Raw genomic sequence first — 22,139 nt, 5'->3', positions numbered from 1 at the left:
ATAAAAGTTAATTAAAATGGACTAAAATAAACTACTGTAAAATAATAAAATTACAAATAAATTTAAATAAAGACATTATTTCATTATTAATAGTGAGAAATAATATATATAGGATTAAATAAAATTGCAATTAACGTATTGACTGATGATATACAAAAAAGACCTCTAACTAATAGAAGGAAACCCATAGTAATATTTTGCAAACTATTTTTGATAAATATTAATAATACTACTTAATAAATTAAAAGTAAAACCATTGCAAAATAATAATAAAAAAACCTTGAAGTAAATGTTAAATTAAATATTGAAAAGAAAATGTAAACTTATTTTAAGGTAGTTGTCAACATTTTCATTTAGTTTAACGTGATGTAATTAAATACCTACATTTTTTTTTACTGAAATACATTTTTTTTTTAAATCAATAAAAACAATATAGACGTTTTTAATAAATAAAAAAAAGTGTGAGTCTGTGAGTGTCGGTGAGATCCAGTTTAAATTTTAGTTAATTTAAAAATAAAAAAATTGCAAAATGATTTTAAAAAGTAAACAAAGTAATTAATAAAAAAAAATAATAATATAAAAATATTTTTTACCATTAAATAAACACATTTTACTTAAAATCATGCGGTTCACAGAAATCTCCAGCTCATTCCTACAGGATGTTATTTAAAGCTCGTCTAAGTTAGCAACAGTAACCAAGGATGGGAGGAGTTTAGTGAAGGATCAAATACATGAGTGTGAGTGTGTGTGTGTGTGTAACCCTGCAGTGAATGGATCAATGCTCACACCTGTGGTCTCGTGTGTGTGTGTGTGTGTGTGTGGATCGACGCCAGCGTCCCCGTGTCTCTGAGCTCCAGAGAGCGACAGCGTTCTGCACACAGCTGCCCAGCACTGAGCATCAGACGTGGGGGAGACAGAGAGGACGTGACTGGGCCCCTGGACCACCAAATTACACACCAGCCCCTCAAAACAGCAGCCGTTTTCTTCAGCCAACCACCGCTCGCGTCTTTCCATCGTCCTGTCCAGACAATCTTCCTTCTATCTAAACATTCATTCTTCATCAACAAGGGCTTCCCTGTGAGAAGCCCGATCAAAAATAACCACTATCTACAGGGGTCCTCACAGCTGCCGAACACTTGTGTTCAGCAGTCGATTTTCACTCTCAAGTCAAAGCAAAAAGCGCAGTGAGGAAAACTGATTTGAGCATGTTTTGGTGCGTTTTATATATTTTCTTACCTCAATGTTTTTGCTTGCAACATTCTTCACCACCGCTGGGAAGAGTTCAGATGCATTCTTTCCCTTGGCAATCAACTAGACAGAAAGAAAGAAACATCTGATGAGACAGAATGAAGCAGCACACTGATGCTGAGTGATGAATGCAGACATTAAATCAGAGACTGGATCTTAAAGGGACAGTTCAGCCAAAAATGAATATGCTGTCATCTTTTACTTACCCTCAAGTGGTTCCAAACCTGTGTGAGCTTCTTTCTTTAGATTCTATTTTTGAAGAATGCTGGGAACCAAACAGTTGCTGGTTCACATTGACTTCTGTAGTATGGAAAAATACTATGGAAGTCAATGGGGACCAGTTTGCTTACCCACATTCTTTTTTTGGGGGTGGTGAACTATCCCTTTAATACCAGCTCTCTGTCTGTTAGGATGACTTACCCCCACAATCCTCTTCATTGCCTCCAGCTTCTGAGAATCTTTGTTGCTTTCCAGCATCTCCTTCAGATCCTCATTCCTGCAGAGAAAGCAATGATTCAGCATTTCAGTAATTCATATTTAAACACAGTGAAAGAAGGATTTGGTTCATTCAGATATGTACTCTTATAAAAATGCACCAGTGAAAGTTATAAAGTGTAAGCAGGGCTGTCATATCGGTGCCAGTGATTTACCATTATTCCACAGCTTCTGTTCTTTTATTGTAAATTAAATAAAAATAAATAGTATCTGTATTATCAAGAAATAGCAGAACCACAAAAAAATATATATAAAAAATAATCTTATATACACATTTTTATGTTATTTTATTTATTTTTTACCTGAATAACATGTTATCAATTAACAGACAACAAAGACCGCGAACATACAAATGTTTTATTATATTAAATCTCTGGATAATTCAAGTAAATACTTTAGGTTGGGTTGGTTGACAAAAACGATAATAATTCCAGGCCTTCATTACCAAAAACCCAGTAAAAACCATCTCAATCCCAGCTAATGGAAACTGCTGGTCATTCCTCCATCCACACAGTGCTGTCATTTACATACGCACCACGTGAGAGCCACATTCTTCAGACAATGTGACGACAGTCTGCCATTATTCAACCAAAGGAACTGAAACATAAAACCAGACTATAAGGATGCTCATACCATCATGTGAGTGTTTGAATAATTCAACCAATGAATAAGAAGACAAACTGATAGACAGAAATATTTAGAATGAGACAACAAAACAACTAATGAAGGAAATAACAAAACACACAAACACAAGATCCCGGTCTGATTTTAACATCTTTTTCAACCACCAAAGTGGTTGAAAAAGCAGGCTTTCTTGGCTTTACTTGAGCATTTCTCCTACCCTTTGCTTGGTTTCTCCTCGTCACTGCTTTTGTGCTTGTTGGTCAGAGCCTGTTCCTCCGAGCCGAAGTCTGATTTCAGTGTGAGCTGAAGGTTCTCAGCCGAGACGAGAGCGTTTCGCATCACTCCGACGGCATCCAAGCGCAAGCTGCCCAATCCTCCGTTCATCTTGTACATGAACAGAATTACTAAAAATCACAAACCACAGCAGTGGAAACAATCGAGAAGATCCATACAAAGCCCTGGAAGAGCCATCCACTGCAAAAAGCTCCTCAAGCCTTGCTTATCTTCATAAATCCATTTAGAAAACATCCTAACGCGATTATGAGATCGTCTATTTCTCCAAACCAGCCCAGAAGACCAGATCTAAGAAGCTGAAGCTAAAGCTAAGAGAAAGTTTGACGGCCAATGTCTACTGGTTTCTATGAAGAAGTCTAGAGAGGGACAAGACGGCGCTATCCTCCAGCCTGACTCAATCATCTGGTTAATGACCACGTGCAGCAGTCGCACAACCATCCAGTGTGACCATCACACACCAATTAGATCCATGAGCGCGAGGGTACAACGGTTCACTCAAAAATTCTCCTACTTTCCTTCAAAGATCTCCTGAGATCGGGTCAGTTGTCCGAAGAAGCTTTTCACTTTTGGTTCTCCATTAGAGGACAATGAAGCCTCAGGAACAGATTGGTTTGAGAGAAAATCAACCTCAGAAGATCCAGAGCTTGCAAAGCTGCATCCATTTAAGCACCAGTTGTGACTTGTATCCAATAAAGGAAGTGGATGAAATGGAAAGAAAGTCCATTTAGGTCAAAACAGCACCAACTAAACCATCTAAAGTGCTAAAGCGACTCATATGCAATCCGGTCGTGGTTGTGGTCGCCTCCCTTTAGAGGAAGCGTATAGCCTCTTATCTTCAGACCGAGGTTTTCATCACCTCTTCGCTTGTGTTCGTCGTTCACGGCAGTTCTGCTTATCCCGATAACGTGAAACTTTGAATATAACAAGTCTGAAACAAGAATAGTGAGACGGAGGAAGGAGCAGGAAAAATATTTTGTGAACCTGTTTCTCAAGAACAACAAGGCTCATTGAAAACAGTGGAATTAATCAGTCAGACTGAACCAGAATCACTCAGCTGATCAAGATGCATAAAATGCAGTCCATACAACTCATGCAATATATTCAGTCTTTTCAAGGCGTTTGATAGCTTCCAAAGAGAAACAGACTGAAATAAAGCTGATAAACCTCCCTTCTAAGCTGTTGACTGCTGCAACAGAATCAATGAGTTTAACTTGCAAACCGGAGCAGAAAACAAATAATTATTATATGATTTTATCAAACAAAACAGATTAACCGAGTTTATAATATAGACTGAATTATTCGTTCATGAATTCAACAACAGGTTTTTGAATGAAAGCAGTCCACACGACTCATGCCCTATATTTATACAAGTCTTCTAAAATCATATGACAGCTTTCAGAGAGAAACTGACTGAAATTTAAGTTATTATTTGTTCAAAATCTTCCCCTTCACTTGGGAATCGATTCAAATGACTCATTGAGTTGAAACAGAACGGAAGCAGTGAACAAATCTTTATTTTGAGCCAGTTTGGCAATGAAAGCTGTTTAAGCGTGTTCACAAACTGGATTGAATGAATCATTGATGAGTTGAGCTGAACTGATTTGTTCTCCAAATAAAGTTCAACTTACTAACTCACTCAACAACAGGCTCTTGCATTAAAGTAGTCCATACAGTCTACTGAAGTCATATTACAGCTATTTGACAGGGATGGACCAAAATTTGAATTGTTATTTGCTGAATAAAAAACTTTCACTGCAAATGACTCAGAAATAGAAAACAGAAGTAAAGAAGCTGGTTCTCATGAATAAAAGGATATAATCTTGATCGCGTCACAGTCTAGACTGAGTAATTAGCTCATGAATCAATATGATTTGTTTAGGAATCATTTCAACTCACTGACTCACTAAACTGATTCCTGAATTAACAGCTGACTGAAGAGGAAGAAAATACAGTGCAAGAGTTCATAAAGCATTTCAAGCCAAGATTACAATGAAAAAGACCTGTTTGTTTTTTATCTAATATGTCCAGTGGTTGCTTCCACAGATAATGGAAAGCCATACAGGATTGGCACAATATATAAAGGGGAGTACATTTCCATTAATCAACCAAATTTAACCATTTTCTGGTGAACTCCCCCTGCAGTGCTGTTCTCCTTGTGTCTCTGCACTCATGAGTTCAGTCTCCTGCTTGCAGTCATGTGAGAGTGCCAATTCAGTTAGGCCTAAATAACATTAACCATTCGTCCGTTATAACCCTCAACACACCAATAACACACACACAATCAGCTACAACTGAAAACCAGCATCTTGTAATCAGGAGGCGGATTTAAACAGTATCCTCTTAACAGCAGAAAGGAATCCATACGATCTAGTACCAGTGAATGAATAAATAATGACACGATTCTCTTACGTCCCATTAGATTAGAAACAATTACCAGGCTCATTAATGTAGGAAGCAGCAACAGACTTCCTGTCTAAGGATGGGACTTTGTCATTCAGTACTATAATTGTTGGAACAGATCCCTTAGAGCTAAACGGAGTTGAGATCCCATAGGACGTGGACATGAGGGTTTGACGTCGTCAACCCGGTCTACGGCCTTCACAAAGAGTCTGGAGAAGACAAACACAACACTAGATAAACACTAGAGACAATACAGTGTGTAGATCAGTCCAGTCCCGTGAGCTCCAGGCAGCACCTTATGAAACGCATTAGCGGGAACAATAGTGTCACGTAGAAGCCAGAGTGAGCCAGGTTTAGTTTCACTAATACTGATGTGATATCGGCATCAAAAGTTAAAATAGTGCTCTGATACTACGACATACTGACCCCTAGAGGAGGAGGAGGACATGAGATTACAAGACAACACAAGATTAAAAATGTTGAAACACCACCAGAGAATTATGGGATTGTTTTTTAGCAACACACACACACACAATATATATATATATATTAGGGCCGGGACTCGATTAAAAAAATTAATCTAATTAATTAGAGGCTTTGTAATTAATTAATCGAAATTAATCGCATTTTAATCGCATATAAATATTTGACCTGAGAACAATGAGAAGTTTTTTTTTTCACATGGATTTATAGTATACCATTGAATAATGACTAAATACATAAGCTTAAGCAACAAAATATTGTTTATTTTTGTTCAACCAAGTCTAGCAGACCAGTTAAATTTTTGCCATTAAGTGTAGCAATAGCATATTTAGAAACAATTTAGAAATAGTACATTTCAGAATTTCAGGAAGCTTATAGGTGCTGGAACCTTCTGTAAAGTGTTTTTTTTAAGTAAAACACAAGACTGTCAATTACATTCAGAACATTGGAAACACTGACTATTAGAAAACATCTCTCTGTTGCTTCAGAGGCCATTACATACTAAGTCCAACTCTCAATAACCTTGGCCAAAACAATAAAGAGTTCAACATAAAGTTCCATTTGCACCAACAAAATAATACATAGTTCAACATAAAGTGTAAAGTCCACGCTAGCTGCTATATGTTTTGAGTTGAGGTGATACTTGAGGCTCGATGTGCTGCGGTGATATGCGAAGCGAACGCTAGTTGGTGCTTCAGTATAATCGGTCCGCCGAAACTCATCCAGTGAGAAACGTTCCGCGGTGTTATTAAAAATGCGGGAATTTTTTTTCTGTAATTAATTAATCTTAGTTAACGCGTTATTTTTTTGTGTAATTAATTAATCTCAATTAACGCGTTAAAGTCCCGGCCCTAATATATATATATATATATATATATATATATATATATATATATATATACACACACACACACACACACACACAGATTTAATAAGTTTGGTTACAGTTTTTTTCTTCAATTTTTTTTTTTTCATTTAAAACTATTTGCCTATATACAGTACACATTTGTTTATGTATCTGTATATAAATATTATACATCAAATTAATTTAATAAATATTACTAGCCAATATATCTCCAGTCTTGCTAGAAATATTTCATATTTAATTAAAATAACAGGCCAATGTGTGTATCTATTTATCCATCTATACCCTTATTTATCCTCTGATACGTGCAGATGTGCTATATATTAATAATGTAATTTCATTAATTTATAAACATACTTTTGCTGTAATTGTAATTTAACTCAATAATAGACACTTTTGCTATGAAGTAGTTTATTACATTCTTAAACAAAACTCTCACACAAGGCATGTTCGCAAAATTAACAAAACTCTATAATGTCAGCCAGGTACATAATATCTTTGTGATGATTTTGACAGAAAAAAGACAGAAAAGCAAATGAAGAGCTGTCTGAAATGTTCTTCTAAAATCATTATTTTTTTCTCATGCTTCTATGTTTGTATTCAGTTATTTCACTTTAATGGCAATGAAAATAAACTATTTCATGTCATTAAAGTGAAATTCCAAACGTACACATAGAAGCCTGATAAAAATGCTGTATTGTAAAGTGACAAAACTGTGAACTGACCCAAAACTCTCTCACACTGGCATTTAAGTAATAACTCTTTAAGGCTGCTTAACCTGCTCTCCATGCAGATATAACACAGGCAGCTGATCTCGCAAATGAAGCAGAATAGTTCCAACCTAACAATATGTTTAAGTAACGTTACCCAAATGAGCAGTTCACAAAAAGAAGGCGTGTCCACAGGACACCCAAACTTACGCAAAAACATTCTTCCTCACATGCTCTGACTACAGTTCTCACACAGGAGCCACTGTGGAAGTGAACAGCATATTAATGCAGATCATGTGAGTGTGTGTTCCGGGGTTCTTACTTCTTGTAGTCGGCGCTGAAGAGTCCTCCGCTGACGCTCGCGGGGATGCTGCTGTTCTCTTGCGCAGCGTCCACCCCGGACTCCAGCGAGACCTGCTCGTTATACGACACATTGTTGTTTGACATCCCGAACTTTCACACCGATCACTACAGCACCGCGACCTTCTTTATGCTCCGATAAACGCAGATGAGATTTAACGATGCTGCGTTTCTAGTTTTCAAGGAATTAATCGAAAGATAAAACTTTTTTCACTCCCGAGGGGCAACTTTTCCTCTCTTCCACGCAGAGTCGGAAGTGAGCTGGAGTTAAGTCACGTGACCGTCACATGACAGCAGCGTGACGAACACCGAACGTTCTAAACTGTTACCAGTGTTCTAAATTCTCTATAATAGATCAGTGAGTGTTACTAATATTTTATACATCGTTATATGTTATCGTTTCCCCCTCCATATAAATATGTGACTGAATCATTTTAAATGGTCATATTAATGTAAGTAATTACATGTAATTTAATCTTATTAATTTTTTTTCAACATTAGACTAAAAACACATCATTCTTCTCTCTTGTTATACAATTTGGATATTTTTCGTATTTGTAGCCTATTCATAAATTAAAAATTAATTTATTTTTTGTATTTTTTATTATTATTCTCATTAATTATTCATTAGGTTATGGCCCCCAAACTTTACAATTATAAGAGAACTATATCTGTTTTTATTTATTAATAATCTTTTCTTTATGATCCTAATTAATTATTAAATAAAGCCCCCAAACGTCCCCTCTCACTCTTTGTATTTTTATTATTTTCTTTATTAATTATTTAACGGAGCATTAAACTTTCCTAAATTTGGGATGTAACATTTTCTCAGCCCTTTACAAAAAAAATCTGTGATGGTTATTATGATATAATGATGTATCAGATGGAAATACCGTGCTACCTTTGATAGAATTTAATATAAATAAATTATATATTAATAAATTATGTATAAAGTGTTAGTGTTACAGTAATACGTTATTTTTTTCCATTTGAAGTGCTTGAAAACCCATAGCGATTCCCATAATAACCAGCAGATGGCGACAAATCCTGATTAAAAGTATTATTAAGACACGTCCTGTTTTTGTCACGTGCTACTGCTGCTGCTCTGAAAAACCATATTTGTTTTACTACATCTAGCCATTTAACTTTTTATATACTATTTTAATAAAAACATGACTTTTCTAGATCTCTATTTAAAAAAACAAAACCCACACAAGCTCAATAACTTCTTAACCTCACCGCTTTCTTTTCTCCAGACTTCCACATGTCTGACCCTTTCTTTTCTCCTCACCTCCATAAATGGCCCTAAAGTCCCCTTCACATTGTAAAGCTTATGGAGAGGTGAAGAGCTACTCTCAGATGATTGTTGACCAGAGCTGTTGTGTCTCATTGTCAAGGCTCTGAAGATCTGGAATCTGAATCTGCTTTGAGGATGGTTTTATCTTGTAATGTTTCTAGAGCAGAAGGCCAGGGGTCTGCCGGCCTCAGGGTCAGTTAACAGACGCGTTCATGGTGTTTAAAGGAAGACAGCACTGCGACTTAGACTGTTTTTGATCTGGAAACATTCCCTCCACAGGGTAACACAGATATGTTTTTCATCACAGATAGAGAAACACAAGAGATAGAGAGGGATGGATTGAGGCTTTCTCTGGAAGAAACAGGAAACTGAGATGCCATTTCCTGATATTCCCGCTCATGTCTGGCAGTCTGGGGCACAGTGATCTGATCATCTGACTTCAGCCGAGCTGGAAATATAAACATGTTGAACATGTTTTTGTCCTTTTGTCTTTCCCTTCATATTGTTCCTTTCCCGAAAGTAGGTTATTTTTTTCTAGAAAACAAGTGAAAGATGATTTCCTGTTGTCAAAGACAAAAATGAAACAAATTCTAAGTAAATTCTAAAACGTCAACGTTTGAGAGATATTTCAGATTTGATGTGAGGAAGTTGAAAGGTTAAAAGTCTTATTTTTCTGCAGAACAGGTCTTGGATTGATACGTGAGGACCAGATCAATGTGTGTGTGTGTGTGTGTGTGTGCGCGCTGAAGTGTGTTTAAACAGTGATTAGCAGCTGAATGTTCATGAATTGCTGCTCAGAGAGGTGAAGCAGAGAGAGCGAGTGCTCAGCTTTAACCCTTTCTCTGTCCCTCTGACCTCTTTCATCTGTCCTCCCCTCTTCCTCTGTGAAGTCTCAGGATTGTCCCGTCAGTTCATTCATCCTCCACCAGTCAAGCTCTAGTGTTAAAAACACCAAATGAGCACTAAACACTTCATATACACACCAGTACTGATTACACAAATCAACTGCATACTTCATTTACAAAGTAATAGAAATCACAATATTTGCAGCACACTTCACATTAGTAGAAATACACTAATAAAATACTATAATAAACAATACTGTTGCACACTTGCTCTACACACACACTTATGTAAACCACTATACCCATAAGGGATAAAAATGTAATTTTCTAAATTTTAAGAAATACACCAAAAAATGAAAATTATTTAAAATGATTAAAACGTTATTTTTAAGTTATATAACATTTATTTATTTATTTAGCCCTTTCTAGCAAATATTGCTGTATATTTTGGCATTTGAAGGTTAAGCAATGTAAATGTTTCATTAGGAAAACATATTTCCTACACAGTGTTGTTTGTAACATACATTTAGCATATGAAATATTTAGGACATATTTTTTGTTTATATATTTCTTCTATGTATGCGTGTCTAAATTATCTAGATCTAGCCTGTATACATATATTGTTTCTCTTTTGATGTCTGTTCAAAAATGGTAGTTTATTTTAAATTTGCAATCAAAAATATAAAGTGTAAATATTTAATGTTATATAGGAGGTTGGTGACCAGAGCCAGTTTATTCATTTATTTATGTTTATTATTATTTATGTACTGTGTGCGGCGATTTTCTTCCAATAAGGGGAGTAGTTAATTTATCTTTATAGATCATTATATTTATTTTGTTTATTTAAACATTTCAATTCTAAAAAAAAAGATTCAAATAGTTCCACACAGGTTTAAAAACACAGGTGTCACTGAATTATGTGCATTAACTTTATTTATTTATTTATTCATTTTTTTGCATCAAGAAATTAAGAAGCTGATCTTTTGATCTTAAACCTGCTCCTTTGGGAACAGATTTTCATTGGCTGCACCTGTCCTCCCTCACACACACACACACACACACACACACACACACTCACACTCGCAGACAGTGATTTATTGGGGGTCGACTGCTGTGTTTGTAAACAGACTGTGGGTCACGTAACCTCAGAGAGCCTGACTTCTTATCTACACCACACACGCACACACACGCACACACACACACACACACACACACACACACACACACATGAAGAAGGAGTGAGAGAAACTCAATTATTTTACCATCTCAAAGTGGAACAATATTCACAGCAGAGAAACACATGAAAGTGTGTCCTGATGATAAATGAAGCACAGACGGTTGGAAGTGGCTACAGATAAACGTACACACCTGTTACACACACGCACAGAAACATACGACTGTCAAACAACATCATGAAGATCCACCCTGAAGAGACAGAGAAGCTGAAAACTAGACAAAAGTATAAAAAAAAAATGAATTTGAAAACACCAAAACATAAATGACCTTTAAGAAACATTTAAACAAACAAACAATGAATGAGACTGTATTATTTATATTATATTTATTTCAATAAAAATTACATAAAATAATATGATAATATTTAACATGCTAAGACGTTCTTTTAAATATGTTTTTCATAAATATCATGAAAATATCTCTCAGTTATCTGTGGAAACTGCAAATGCTGGCATGCAGCCGTTCATGACTGAAGGGGCAATTTTGAAATGATGATGTGACAGGAAGGTGTCACACTTCCGCTGACAGCATCCAATGTTGCCATGGAAAAATAAAATCCATGCGCATAAAAAAGTCACTCATAAAACACATCCCAGAATGCAGCGGGGAAATGATGTATGGTGGACAGGATGCAGCGAGGATGTGAGTAAGTGTGCAGAGAAACTCCTGAGGAAAGCTAGAGGAAACTTTAGGGAGTGGGAGAGAAATGCCAACCAATAACTAACATCATCAACAGCCACCGGCTAAATTTACACCTCAGCAGGAAGTGACCTCATCTCCTACATCCTGTCCTGTCTCGCGGCTCTTTTACCCTGGACAGGAAAGAACCACCCAGTGCACATGACCTTTGCGTGACCTCCAGCACCCGACACTTTCTCTCGGTAGACGTCGTGCTCATCCAGGCCTTGTGAGTGAGTGTGTGTGTGTGTGTGTGTGTGTGTGATTAGTTTTATATCCTGAGGGCCATCAGACAGGATTTCACAGCCCTGTAACTCTTAAGAGTCTCTCTTTCTCGTGATATCTCTTCTCTTCTTCCATATGAAAGTCGGTGTAGATATTGAATGACAGGCTGATATTAAAAACCACACTCAGTTACGTGATGTTGACCCTGCAGGCTTAGAAGAAGAAGATGGATGTGACAACGTGTAGAAAGAAACTCCATAAAGCAGCAACGAGAATCTACGGGGGATCAGACAGAAAGAATAAAGCAACTTAGTTACATTTTTAATAATATTGCAATCTGGTAAACATTAAAACATGGATCATTCTGGTCCAGATCTTTTTTTATGTTTTACTAAACATGAACATGCACACAACAGGAGTTGAAAGTGCGTGCATTTTATGAACATATACTACATAAATTATAATTTATTATATATGTTTATATTACTTTTATTATTATTATATATTTATATATACATATACATACATATTTATTAAGTATTATAAAATATAAATATTGTTAAAAAAGAAAGAAATGTATAAATAAATCTAGAATATAGATTAAAAATATATATAAAATTATATATATATATATATATATATATATATATATATATATATATATTTATATATATATATATATATATATATATATATATATACACACACACACACACACAATTGTAAATAAAATATGCATAAATAATCTAGAAATGTATAAAAAATACATAATGTACTACTTACATATAGCTTTATATATATGTACCTATATATAGCTGTATTATTTAGAATGTGAAGTAATATTGTATAAAATATATATTAATTTCTAGCAATATATATTTACACTCAAAGTCAAGCTACAAAGAAAGAAAGATGGGTATAATAATTAAAAATATAAAATCCATATATATATATATATATATATATATATATATATATATATATATATATGTGTGTGGTGATTTGACTTCATATTTATTAGGTATTATAAAATATAAATATTGAGAGAGAAATATAATGATATGCGTTCAACAAGGTAGCCCAATAACCCAAACAACGTAACAGGCAACGCCCCTGACACTCCCGAAGAAGAAAAAAACACCATCTTATATGTTTATGTTAGGCTACTCAGCAGGCGCTCGCTCACTCAGTACGCGCTGAAGGCTCGTTGCAAAATAGCCAATGCGTTTAACAGACTAGAAATGAGAAGATCCTCCAATAACCAACAGGTCTGGTGTTTGGGTGCACTTTGGATTCCCTTTAAGCTATAATGGTGATGGCAAGAGAGTGGTGGATAAAAAAACAACGGTATGTCGCATCTGCAACATGACAGGGTACACCAGCGGGAATAAAAAAAAAAAAAAAAAAAACACTAGCGGGAATATCTGGGATATATGCGTCAGTACTATCTGGGAAAAGACGAAAAAAAGGAGAAACATGCACGCAGCAAACTATCCCTGCAGCATTTAGACACTATAGCTTACAGGGAATCCAACCCAAACACCAGACCTGTTGGTTATTTTAGGATCTTATATTTCTGGTCTGTTAAAGGCATTCGACATTTTGCAACGAGCCTTCAGCGCGTGCTGAGTGAGCGAGCGCCTTAGGGGCCGTTCACATATCGTGCCTAAAAACGCATGGAAAACGCTAAGCGCGTCTTTCTCCTCCTTTCCAAAGCGCTTGGGCAGAAGCGCTCATGAGGCGTCTGTCTTTGCTAAGCAACAATGACGTGCTCTCTCCATGAGACGCGGAAATTTCAGCGAAGGATAAATGGATTTGCAGCTCTAAAAATCGCTTGCAGTAGCTCTGCTACTAAATTTATTTCAAAATTGCAATCCATATACAACTATGATCAGCTGTTCCTTCATCTTGGCTGAGCTCTCAACGTTGTTACGGGAAAGGATGAAGCTGATTGGTTGGTTCTTGTCACATGACCCGCGGTGCGCTTGCGGCATTCTGAAAAGTTGAGATGTTTTTACATTTTGCTGTATCTAAAACGTATCGAACCGAACCGTGACATCAGTGTATCGTATCGAACCGAACCGTGAATTTTGTGAACCGTTACACCCCTAATATATATATATATATATATATATATATATATATATATATATATATATATATATATATATATATATATACATATATAATATTATAGAAATTAAATCTTTCAAAATAAAATCCTTTGCAGTACAACATAATAACATAAGTAGATAAATCACTCCACAGTTGCTATACAGTATATCGTGATTTCATGATGACTGACATTAGTTCAATATGAGTCCCATATGATAAGTTAATAAAGCCCATGGATCGGGTTCAGAGGCAGCGCTAGAGTGTGTATCTGTGGGAATATGTCTGTTTTAAGGTCTTTGCCATCTGGGTCCACATGCTGAGAGCAGGAACAAAAGGCCAAGAGAAGGAAGTTACGAAGAGAAGCGACCCAGAATAACGAGTGAAAAGAAAAACAGCAGGAGGGAGAGAAAGAAAAATAAATAAATCACAGGTGGAGCTGAGACGAGACGCTACGACATACACCTGACAACACAGAGTCACAGAACAACACCAGCACACACTCCTGTAAGTCCAGATCTGTTTCTGTGCTACTGTTAACACAGAGTAAATCAACCCACTCCCACACAAACACAAGCCCACTGGACGGGAACAGAGGTCCTTCACCGCAGACCAAGCACGAGGGGTGGATGTGATTGTGTACAGCGGGCCCCAAGAATAATTCGGACACTTAAAGGAGTAGTTCTCCCAAACATAAAAATGTGCTGAAAATACTAATCCTCAGGCCATCCAAGATGAAGATGAGCTTGTTTCTCAAGTAATCCACACCACTGCAGTCCATTAATTGTGAAGTGAAAAGCTGCATGACTGTGGGAAACAAATCCATCATTAAGACTTTTAACTTCAAACAAGTCCTCTGTTAATGATATTGCTTTCTCCGGCGGGGGGGGGGGGGGGTATTCTTGTCTGAATCAGGAGAGAAATATGCACAAGCACCGATTACAAGCAAAAAGAGTTTTATACAAATATGTGGGTGGCTTTTGATGTGAAAGAACAACAGGGGATGGACTTTTCCACTAAAAGAAACGTTATTATCAATTACGGACAAAAGTAATATTTAAAAGCTTTAACAACGGATTTGTTTCTTACAAACACACAGATTTCCATTCACAGGATGTTAACTAATGGCCTGGAGATGTGTGGATTACTTATGGATTATTGTGATGTTTTTATCAGCTGTTTGGACTCTCATTCTGACGGCACCCATTCACTGCAGAGGATCCATTGGTGAACAAATGATGTCATGCTATATCTCTCCAAATCTGTTCTGATGAAGAAACAAACTCATCTGCATCTTGGATGGCCTGAGAGTGAGTAAGGTTTCAACGTTTTTTAGGTCAGTGGATGTTTATGCAATTTAACAGATTACAGTCTCTTTGTGCAATCTCAAATTGATGATCGAATAATAAAACATCCAATTTGATTCACTTTCTCCATGATGTCACCATCATTTTGTATGTCTGTCTGCGGTGTACCACAGCTGTTTGCTTTTTGTGTAACATTAGTTTTGCCATTCTGAGTGAAATGCAATCCTCTGCACGCTCTCTGCATAACATTTCTTCAAATAAACTGCCTTCAGCTTCTTCCTCTCTGCTGATTTTAGTATTACTGATAAACTATTTTAGTTGTTGTCAACTTGTTAATATTTTTTCAATAAGATTTTCTTTTCAGATTTGGTTTTCATTTTAATTTTTAGTTTAGTTTTTGTAATTTTGTTGTTTTTGTCACTTCTATTACTTGTGTGTTTGTTTTTAAACGTCTTCATTTATTTTATCAAGCTTCAGCTTTTCGTTTTATTTTATTAAGTTTGAGTTATTTTAGTACTTTATCTTGAACTAAACAAAAATCTGAAAGTTGGCTTAACAAATATAGCTAAAATAAAATAAGTTTATTATATATATTTTTTTAATATTTTATTGTTTTTTTCAATAGTTTTAGTTTTAGCTTTTGATAATAAACCTAATTCCATCTTTTCATAATTCAACCAAAAATACAAACTCAAACGGTTTTCGGTAGCCATTCACTTCCATGAAAAAAAAAAAAAAATCTATGGAAGTCAATGGCTACCGTCAACTGTTTTGTTACCAGCATTCTTCAAAATATCTTCTTTTGTGTTCATCAGAAGAAAGAAGCTCATTCAGGTTTGGAACAACTTTAGGTTGAGTAAATGATGACAGAATTTTAATTTTCGGCTGAACTATCCCTCTAAACTGCAGATACTACTGAACTAATGAAACAGAAAGTCAGTGGCTGCATATTTTTGGTGGGTGTGTTTCAGGATTCAGTACTGTTGGCCACACAGGAGGGCAGCCATGCTGACATCACTTCCTGTCTTTGTTCCTGACTTTATTTCCAAGCTTTGCAATATAATTCCTCAGAGACGTGAATGGAAAGACCCAGAAGTCTATCAACATCTTGTTTCATTCTTGTCTAGCTCACTCAATGCATACAGTTGTCACGTAAACATGAAATGTGGTGTTTGAGTCAACATGACTCTGTATTTTCAGTATTCACAGTCTGTGTGTGAGACGTGCTTCTTTCTCTGTAGGAAACGTCTGTCAGCACTGAAGTGATTTGAGGGTTACTGCACATTTTCCACCCAACATTAATATCACTGTGTGTGTGTGTGTGTGTGTGTGTGTGTGTGTGTGTGTGTGTGTGTGTGTGTGTGTCTGTGTGTGAGAAAGAGAGAGAGAGAAACATAATTCTTTCTGTTGAACAACCCAATTCAGATCAGCATGCAATGTTTTTGTATTGTGCAATTTAACATACATTTATGTCTGTGCTTGCAGGCTATATTTCTGAAACCCAATTTGTTAAAAATGTCCTTGAAAATATAGAACATCACATATGAAAATAAAAAAAAATCAACACAAAATAGTAATACCTTGATAACACTATATAATAAATAATAACACTTTACAATAATGTCCTATTACTTAACGTTAGTCAATGCATTTCCTGCATTTGGCAATGCATCTGTTACAGAATTAATCTTTGTTGACATTAGTTAATAATATACTGTTCATTGTTAGTTCAATTAATGTTAGTTAAATAATATTATCAGGTACATCTTTAGATTTTGAATAGTGCATTAGAAATGTTGAAAATAATACTAAGATTATTAAATTCTTTAGAAGGATTTTTCATCATGTTAACCAATGCTAAAAAAAAAAAAATCTTGTTATAAAGTGTTATGAAATACAACTTAATTCACACAAAAACAAATCACCAGAAGAATTGTTTAAAAATGTCAAATAAGTAAATGTAAACAGTGCTATTTTAGTATTATTGAATCATAATTAGATTTTTATTTTTATATTTAGATATTTTTATTTTATTTTTTAGCTTAATAATTTTTCTGTTTATTTATCTTATTACATCAGGTTAAACTAAATGAAAATAAAAAAATCTTGGCAACTAGCTGAAATATAATACGTTTTTGTATATTTCATTTTATTTAATTTCATTTAACGTTACAAAAATGCTTTTTTATGGTTTCAGTAATAAACCTGGTACATTCTCCCTAGCATGAGGTAAAAAGAGTGAAAACAACATGTTATTTGCTTTGTTATTTTTTCATATAGTAAGAGTGATATCATAAACTCAACACTGACAGCTTAAACTGAAAGCACCCTGAGACCATCAATCCTAAAACCACCCTAAAACACACTCACACACTGTGCACCTCATGAAGTCACACATCCAGGGCGTGAGGTTCATTAAAAACGTGTCAGAACTGTCACTATCTGTGACTTTCTGTCAGCAGAACTATTAACTAAAATAACACACATGCACAAACACACACACCTGGGGGAATTATGGTAATGCATAACATACATTATAAACACAAATACACAGATCAGTTGTTTAACTGAATTAAAATGCATGACATTACAAGTCTGGTCAAGCAGATATTTGCATATGAATTTTAATGAACCTCTGATTGGTTCCTTATGGAACTCATAACAGTGCAGAAAGCCAATCATCTGTGAGAATTAGCACTGAGATGAAAAACATGACCTCTGATTCGCTGTGTCAGCACCTGAGCTGCAATAACATGCGTGAATGAAAACTGAGCGGCTAAACTCCAAACACATGTCTGGAAGGACACACTAACTATTATATATGAAAGAAGTAAGTATGTGCACCACTGAAAAGTAGGACTTAGTTTTTTGTCTCCTGTGCTCACCAAGGCTGCATTTATTTGATTAAAATACAGTAAAAACCTTTACAATTATTAAATATTCTTGCAATTTAAAATAACTGTTTTCTATTGAATATACTTTAAAATGTAATTTATTCCTGTGATGTAAAGCTGTATTTTCAGCATCATTACTCCAGTCTTCAGTGTCACATGATCCTTCAGAAATCATCCTTAAATGCTATTATTATTATTATAACTGTTGAAAACAGTTGTGCTGCTTCATATTTGAAATTTGTGGAATATGTGGAAACTGTGATACATTAAAAAAAAAATTTATATTTTTTCTTGCTGACACTGGCTGTGTATACTATGCATACACATAACCTTATATTTCAAGTGCGATGAAGAATTGGTATTTAATATGATTTGTAACTTTTGATTTACTTATTTTCCAGACTCCCAGGAGTAAAGACATTTTCACATACAATGAATTCAAATGATCAAATAGAAAAGATGTGAGATCATGTGACAGCAATTCAGAATACTACTGCCTACACACTTCCATGCTGAGTATGGTTATATTTAACAGTAGTTTTATTTATACTGTTTTTCACACTTTAGGCACTAGAGTGTATTTAGTGGGCACTATGTAGTATAAACTGTGCAGTAACTTAACATGTTAAATAAGTGAAAGAAACAATGGGAGAGACAGTTTAAAAAACACATACTATCCACTGCATGTGTGTTACTGAAGGGATTCAGTGTCTAAACACTGTGAAGTCCAGGAGTCAATGTGAGTTCAGGAACAACAGACACATGTTCTGTCTTTCACTCAGTGTATTTCTCTTTTCTTCTCTCTTTTACTCTCATTTTCTAATGTTCTCTCCCAGAGGAACATTACTCAGAAACCACTCTTAGATAATGAATTTCTCGTTTATGATTCATTAAAGTATCAACTTTGTCCAAGATGTTTCTCCTAAAAATCTTTGGTAAAAAATAGTTGACAATGTACAGTACTGTAAGACTATAGTACATCTAATAAATAGAGAGGGCGAATAACAGAAACATTTTCCTTGGAAGAACTTGATTTTTTTTTTTTTTTAGATTCTGTACTTCTCCTCATCTTCACTTTTTACTGTAAAGAGTTGGCACAGACAGCAATGCCAAGGTTTTGGTTTAGATTACCAGGGAGTGCATGAATTAATGAAATGTATATCCTGAATGCAATGTGAGTTGCTTTGGATAAAAGTGTCTGCAAATGCATAAATTAGGAAGTAATGCTACAGTTTTTAAATAGGAATGTAAATTGCAGACAGCATCTAAACTGAGGAAAGTTCTCCACTTCTCTCTGAAAATCAATGTTGACACAGATATTCCATGAAGCACTATGAGTGTATTGTAGCCTATACGTGTGTGTGTGTGTGTGTGTGTGTGTGTGTGTTTGGCTGTTCCATTGCTTCCCTCAGCACTGAGGAATCCAGTTGCTATAATGATTGAGCCAATCTGACATATTTCCACAAACACACTCACACATGTAAAACCATATGTGCTCACACACACCATCGTCTTTTCCAGTGGTGATGTGTGACAGCAGGTTCCTGTTTGTTTCTGTTTGACAGGATTGTGCAAAACGGCTGAGTTAGAGGATTTTAAAGAGTTTATACTGTCAAATAATAATGATTCACCACTGAGATCTGAAATATGATTGCAGAGCAGGATCTATAAACATCATTTACTGATATACCGCAGTTCAAAAGTTTGGGGTCAGTAAGATTTTTGTAACATTTTTTAAAAGAAGTTTCTTCTGCTCACTACGGCTTGATTTATTTGATCAAACCATACAGTAAAACCTGTAAAATTATGAAATATTATTACAATTTCAAATAAAGGTTTTCTATTTTAACATATTTTAAAATGTAATTTATTCCTGTGATCAAAGCTGAATTTTCAGCATCATTACTGCAGTCTTCAGTGTCACGTGATCCTTCAGAAATCATTCTAAAATGCATTTCTTACTATTACCAATACTGAAACTCATGCTGCTTGATATTTTTGTGTAAATCGCCATTTGTTGAGGTTTCTTTAATGAATAGAAAGTCCAAAAGACAAAAGTTATTTGAAATAGAAACCTACCCAAAACAAGTAAAAAGAGAAATAATAATACATTTTTTTAAAATATGAATGTCTTCACTGTCACTTTTGATCAATGTGATTTTTTTTTCTATAAAAACCAATTAGATATTAGATTGTAGTCAGATAGACAGATAGACAGAGACGGATAGACAGACAGATAGACAGACAGACACGGATAGACAGACAGATAGAGACGGACAGACAGGCAGACAGACAGATAGATAGATAGATATATAGATAGATAGACAGACAGACAGATACACAGACAGACAGACAGACAGACAGACAGACAGACAGACAGACAGATAGATAGATAGATAGATAGATAGATAGATAGATAGATAGATAGATAGATAGATAGATAGATAGATAGATAGATAGATAGATAGATAGATAGATAGATAGATAGATAGATAGATAGATAGACAGAGACGGATAAACAGACAGACAGACAGACAGACAGAGACAGACAGATAGATAGACAGAGACAGATAGACAGATCAACCTGAGATTTTAAAACAGGAAATCCCAAATGTCTCAGTCAAAGCACAAATAAATACACAGTTTTACACACAGGATTATGGAAATGAGAAGTTGATTGTCCATGACAATAATATTTACTTTATATAATGCCCTCCCCATCTTCCTTTGAATAAACAATTCAAATATATTTTGTTGTGAAACCCAGATTAATCAATCAAATCAATGGCAGAAGCCAAAAAAGTTGTTATGTGGCTTTTGTGATACACAGTAAATGAACATGTGAAATGAACAGCAGATAATTTTGTCTCCTCTCATTCTCTTCAGCTCTCACTCTTTGAATCCCATCCGTCTCTTTCCCGCCCGGCTCACATGCTGACGCAGGACTCTTTCCTTTAAGCTCTTACTCTCATTGTTCACCATGACCCAAAGCACAATCGTCCTCTTCCACACACTTCCTGCTTCCTGATTCACAGGAAACGCAGTGCAGAGCCATTTCCTCCACTTATTTGGACTAATACATTCAGAATCAGGCTCTTTCATTCCCTAACACATACAATAAATATGTGAATCAGAGAAAACTTTGCAACTCCACCATGTGTGTGCATCAGAATGCAAATCACAAACTGATTAAACCCTGTAAGCATTACAATGTCAATGTCACCAGACCAGTTTTCTGCTCTGATTTAATCTGATGGTTCAAATCACCAACCCATAACTCATTACCCCCACCCACAGCCATTAACAAGACTTAAAGCGACAGTTCACCCAAAATGGAAATACTGTCATCATTCACTCACCCTCATGTCCTTCCAGTCCGGTATGACTGTCTTTCTTTTGTGAGTGACAAATGGAGAAATAAATCAGACTTCAAGGGGAATTATATGGTCGATCCCCCCCAAAAATGATAAAATAATCCAAATGATGTCACATCATACCACACACACAGGAGTAGACAAAATTTAAGATTTATGTACAGTATTTTAACTGCACAAAAATCAATTTGGATTATACAGACTAATAAATATAAACAGACTAATAAATGTGTAGTGTATTTGTCAGCCGTACATAAATGACAGATTTTTGTTTTAAATACACAATAACCATCAGTAAATCTACTGACTATTGCAAATGAATATCACTTGTTCCACAGCTAGCTGCATTGAACCATGTTCATTTTTTGTAACTAAATATTATAATTTATTTATTATTATGCTGATTCTAAGCAGTTTTTGTAAATGCAATTTGAAAATAAGATTATTTAAATAAAATTAAATAGATCAAATAGTCAAATAAACAATGCCACAATTTTGCATTACTATTTTTTGTTAAAACTGTGTAATCCAAATGGTTGGGAATTTTGTATGCAATTCAAATACATAAATCTAAATTTAGGAATAAATGTTTTTTAGCACATACCTTTTTTTGTGACAAAATGTTTTTGGAAAGACTTATGTGATGACTTAATTATTAAAATCTAGCATATTCCACAGATATTGCTGGCTAA

The 22,139-nt window shown here is 35.1% G+C and overlaps 1 protein-coding gene across 2 annotated transcripts in view; it reads right to left on the bottom strand.

Moving 5' to 3' along the window:
• Positions 1 to 7,750, bottom strand: part of LOC113074199 (AP-3 complex subunit beta-1-like) — a 54,278-nt gene extending 46,528 nt beyond the window's left edge. For both annotated transcript variants that reach the window (XM_026246954.1, XM_026246955.1), the window contains exons 1-3: positions 7,442 to 7,750; positions 1,669 to 1,744; positions 1,237 to 1,311 (exon numbers count right to left, since the gene is read on the bottom strand). In XM_026246954.1, the coding sequence (XP_026102739.1) occupies positions 1,237 to 1,311; positions 1,669 to 1,744; positions 7,442 to 7,566 (276 nt within the window). In that variant the 5' untranslated portion in view covers positions 7,567 to 7,750. The remainder of the gene's footprint in view (positions 1 to 1,236; positions 1,312 to 1,668; positions 1,745 to 7,441) is intronic.
• Between the last annotated feature and the right edge of the window lie 14,389 nt (positions 7,751 to 22,139).

The sequence above is a fragment of the Carassius auratus genome, unplaced genomic scaffold (genome assembly GCF_003368295.1).
Source record: "Carassius auratus strain Wakin unplaced genomic scaffold, ASM336829v1 scaf_tig00013841, whole genome shotgun sequence".
Classification (NCBI taxonomy): domain Eukaryota; kingdom Metazoa; phylum Chordata; class Actinopteri; order Cypriniformes; family Cyprinidae; genus Carassius; species Carassius auratus.
This window is presented reverse-complemented; position numbering and strand designations above follow the sequence as displayed.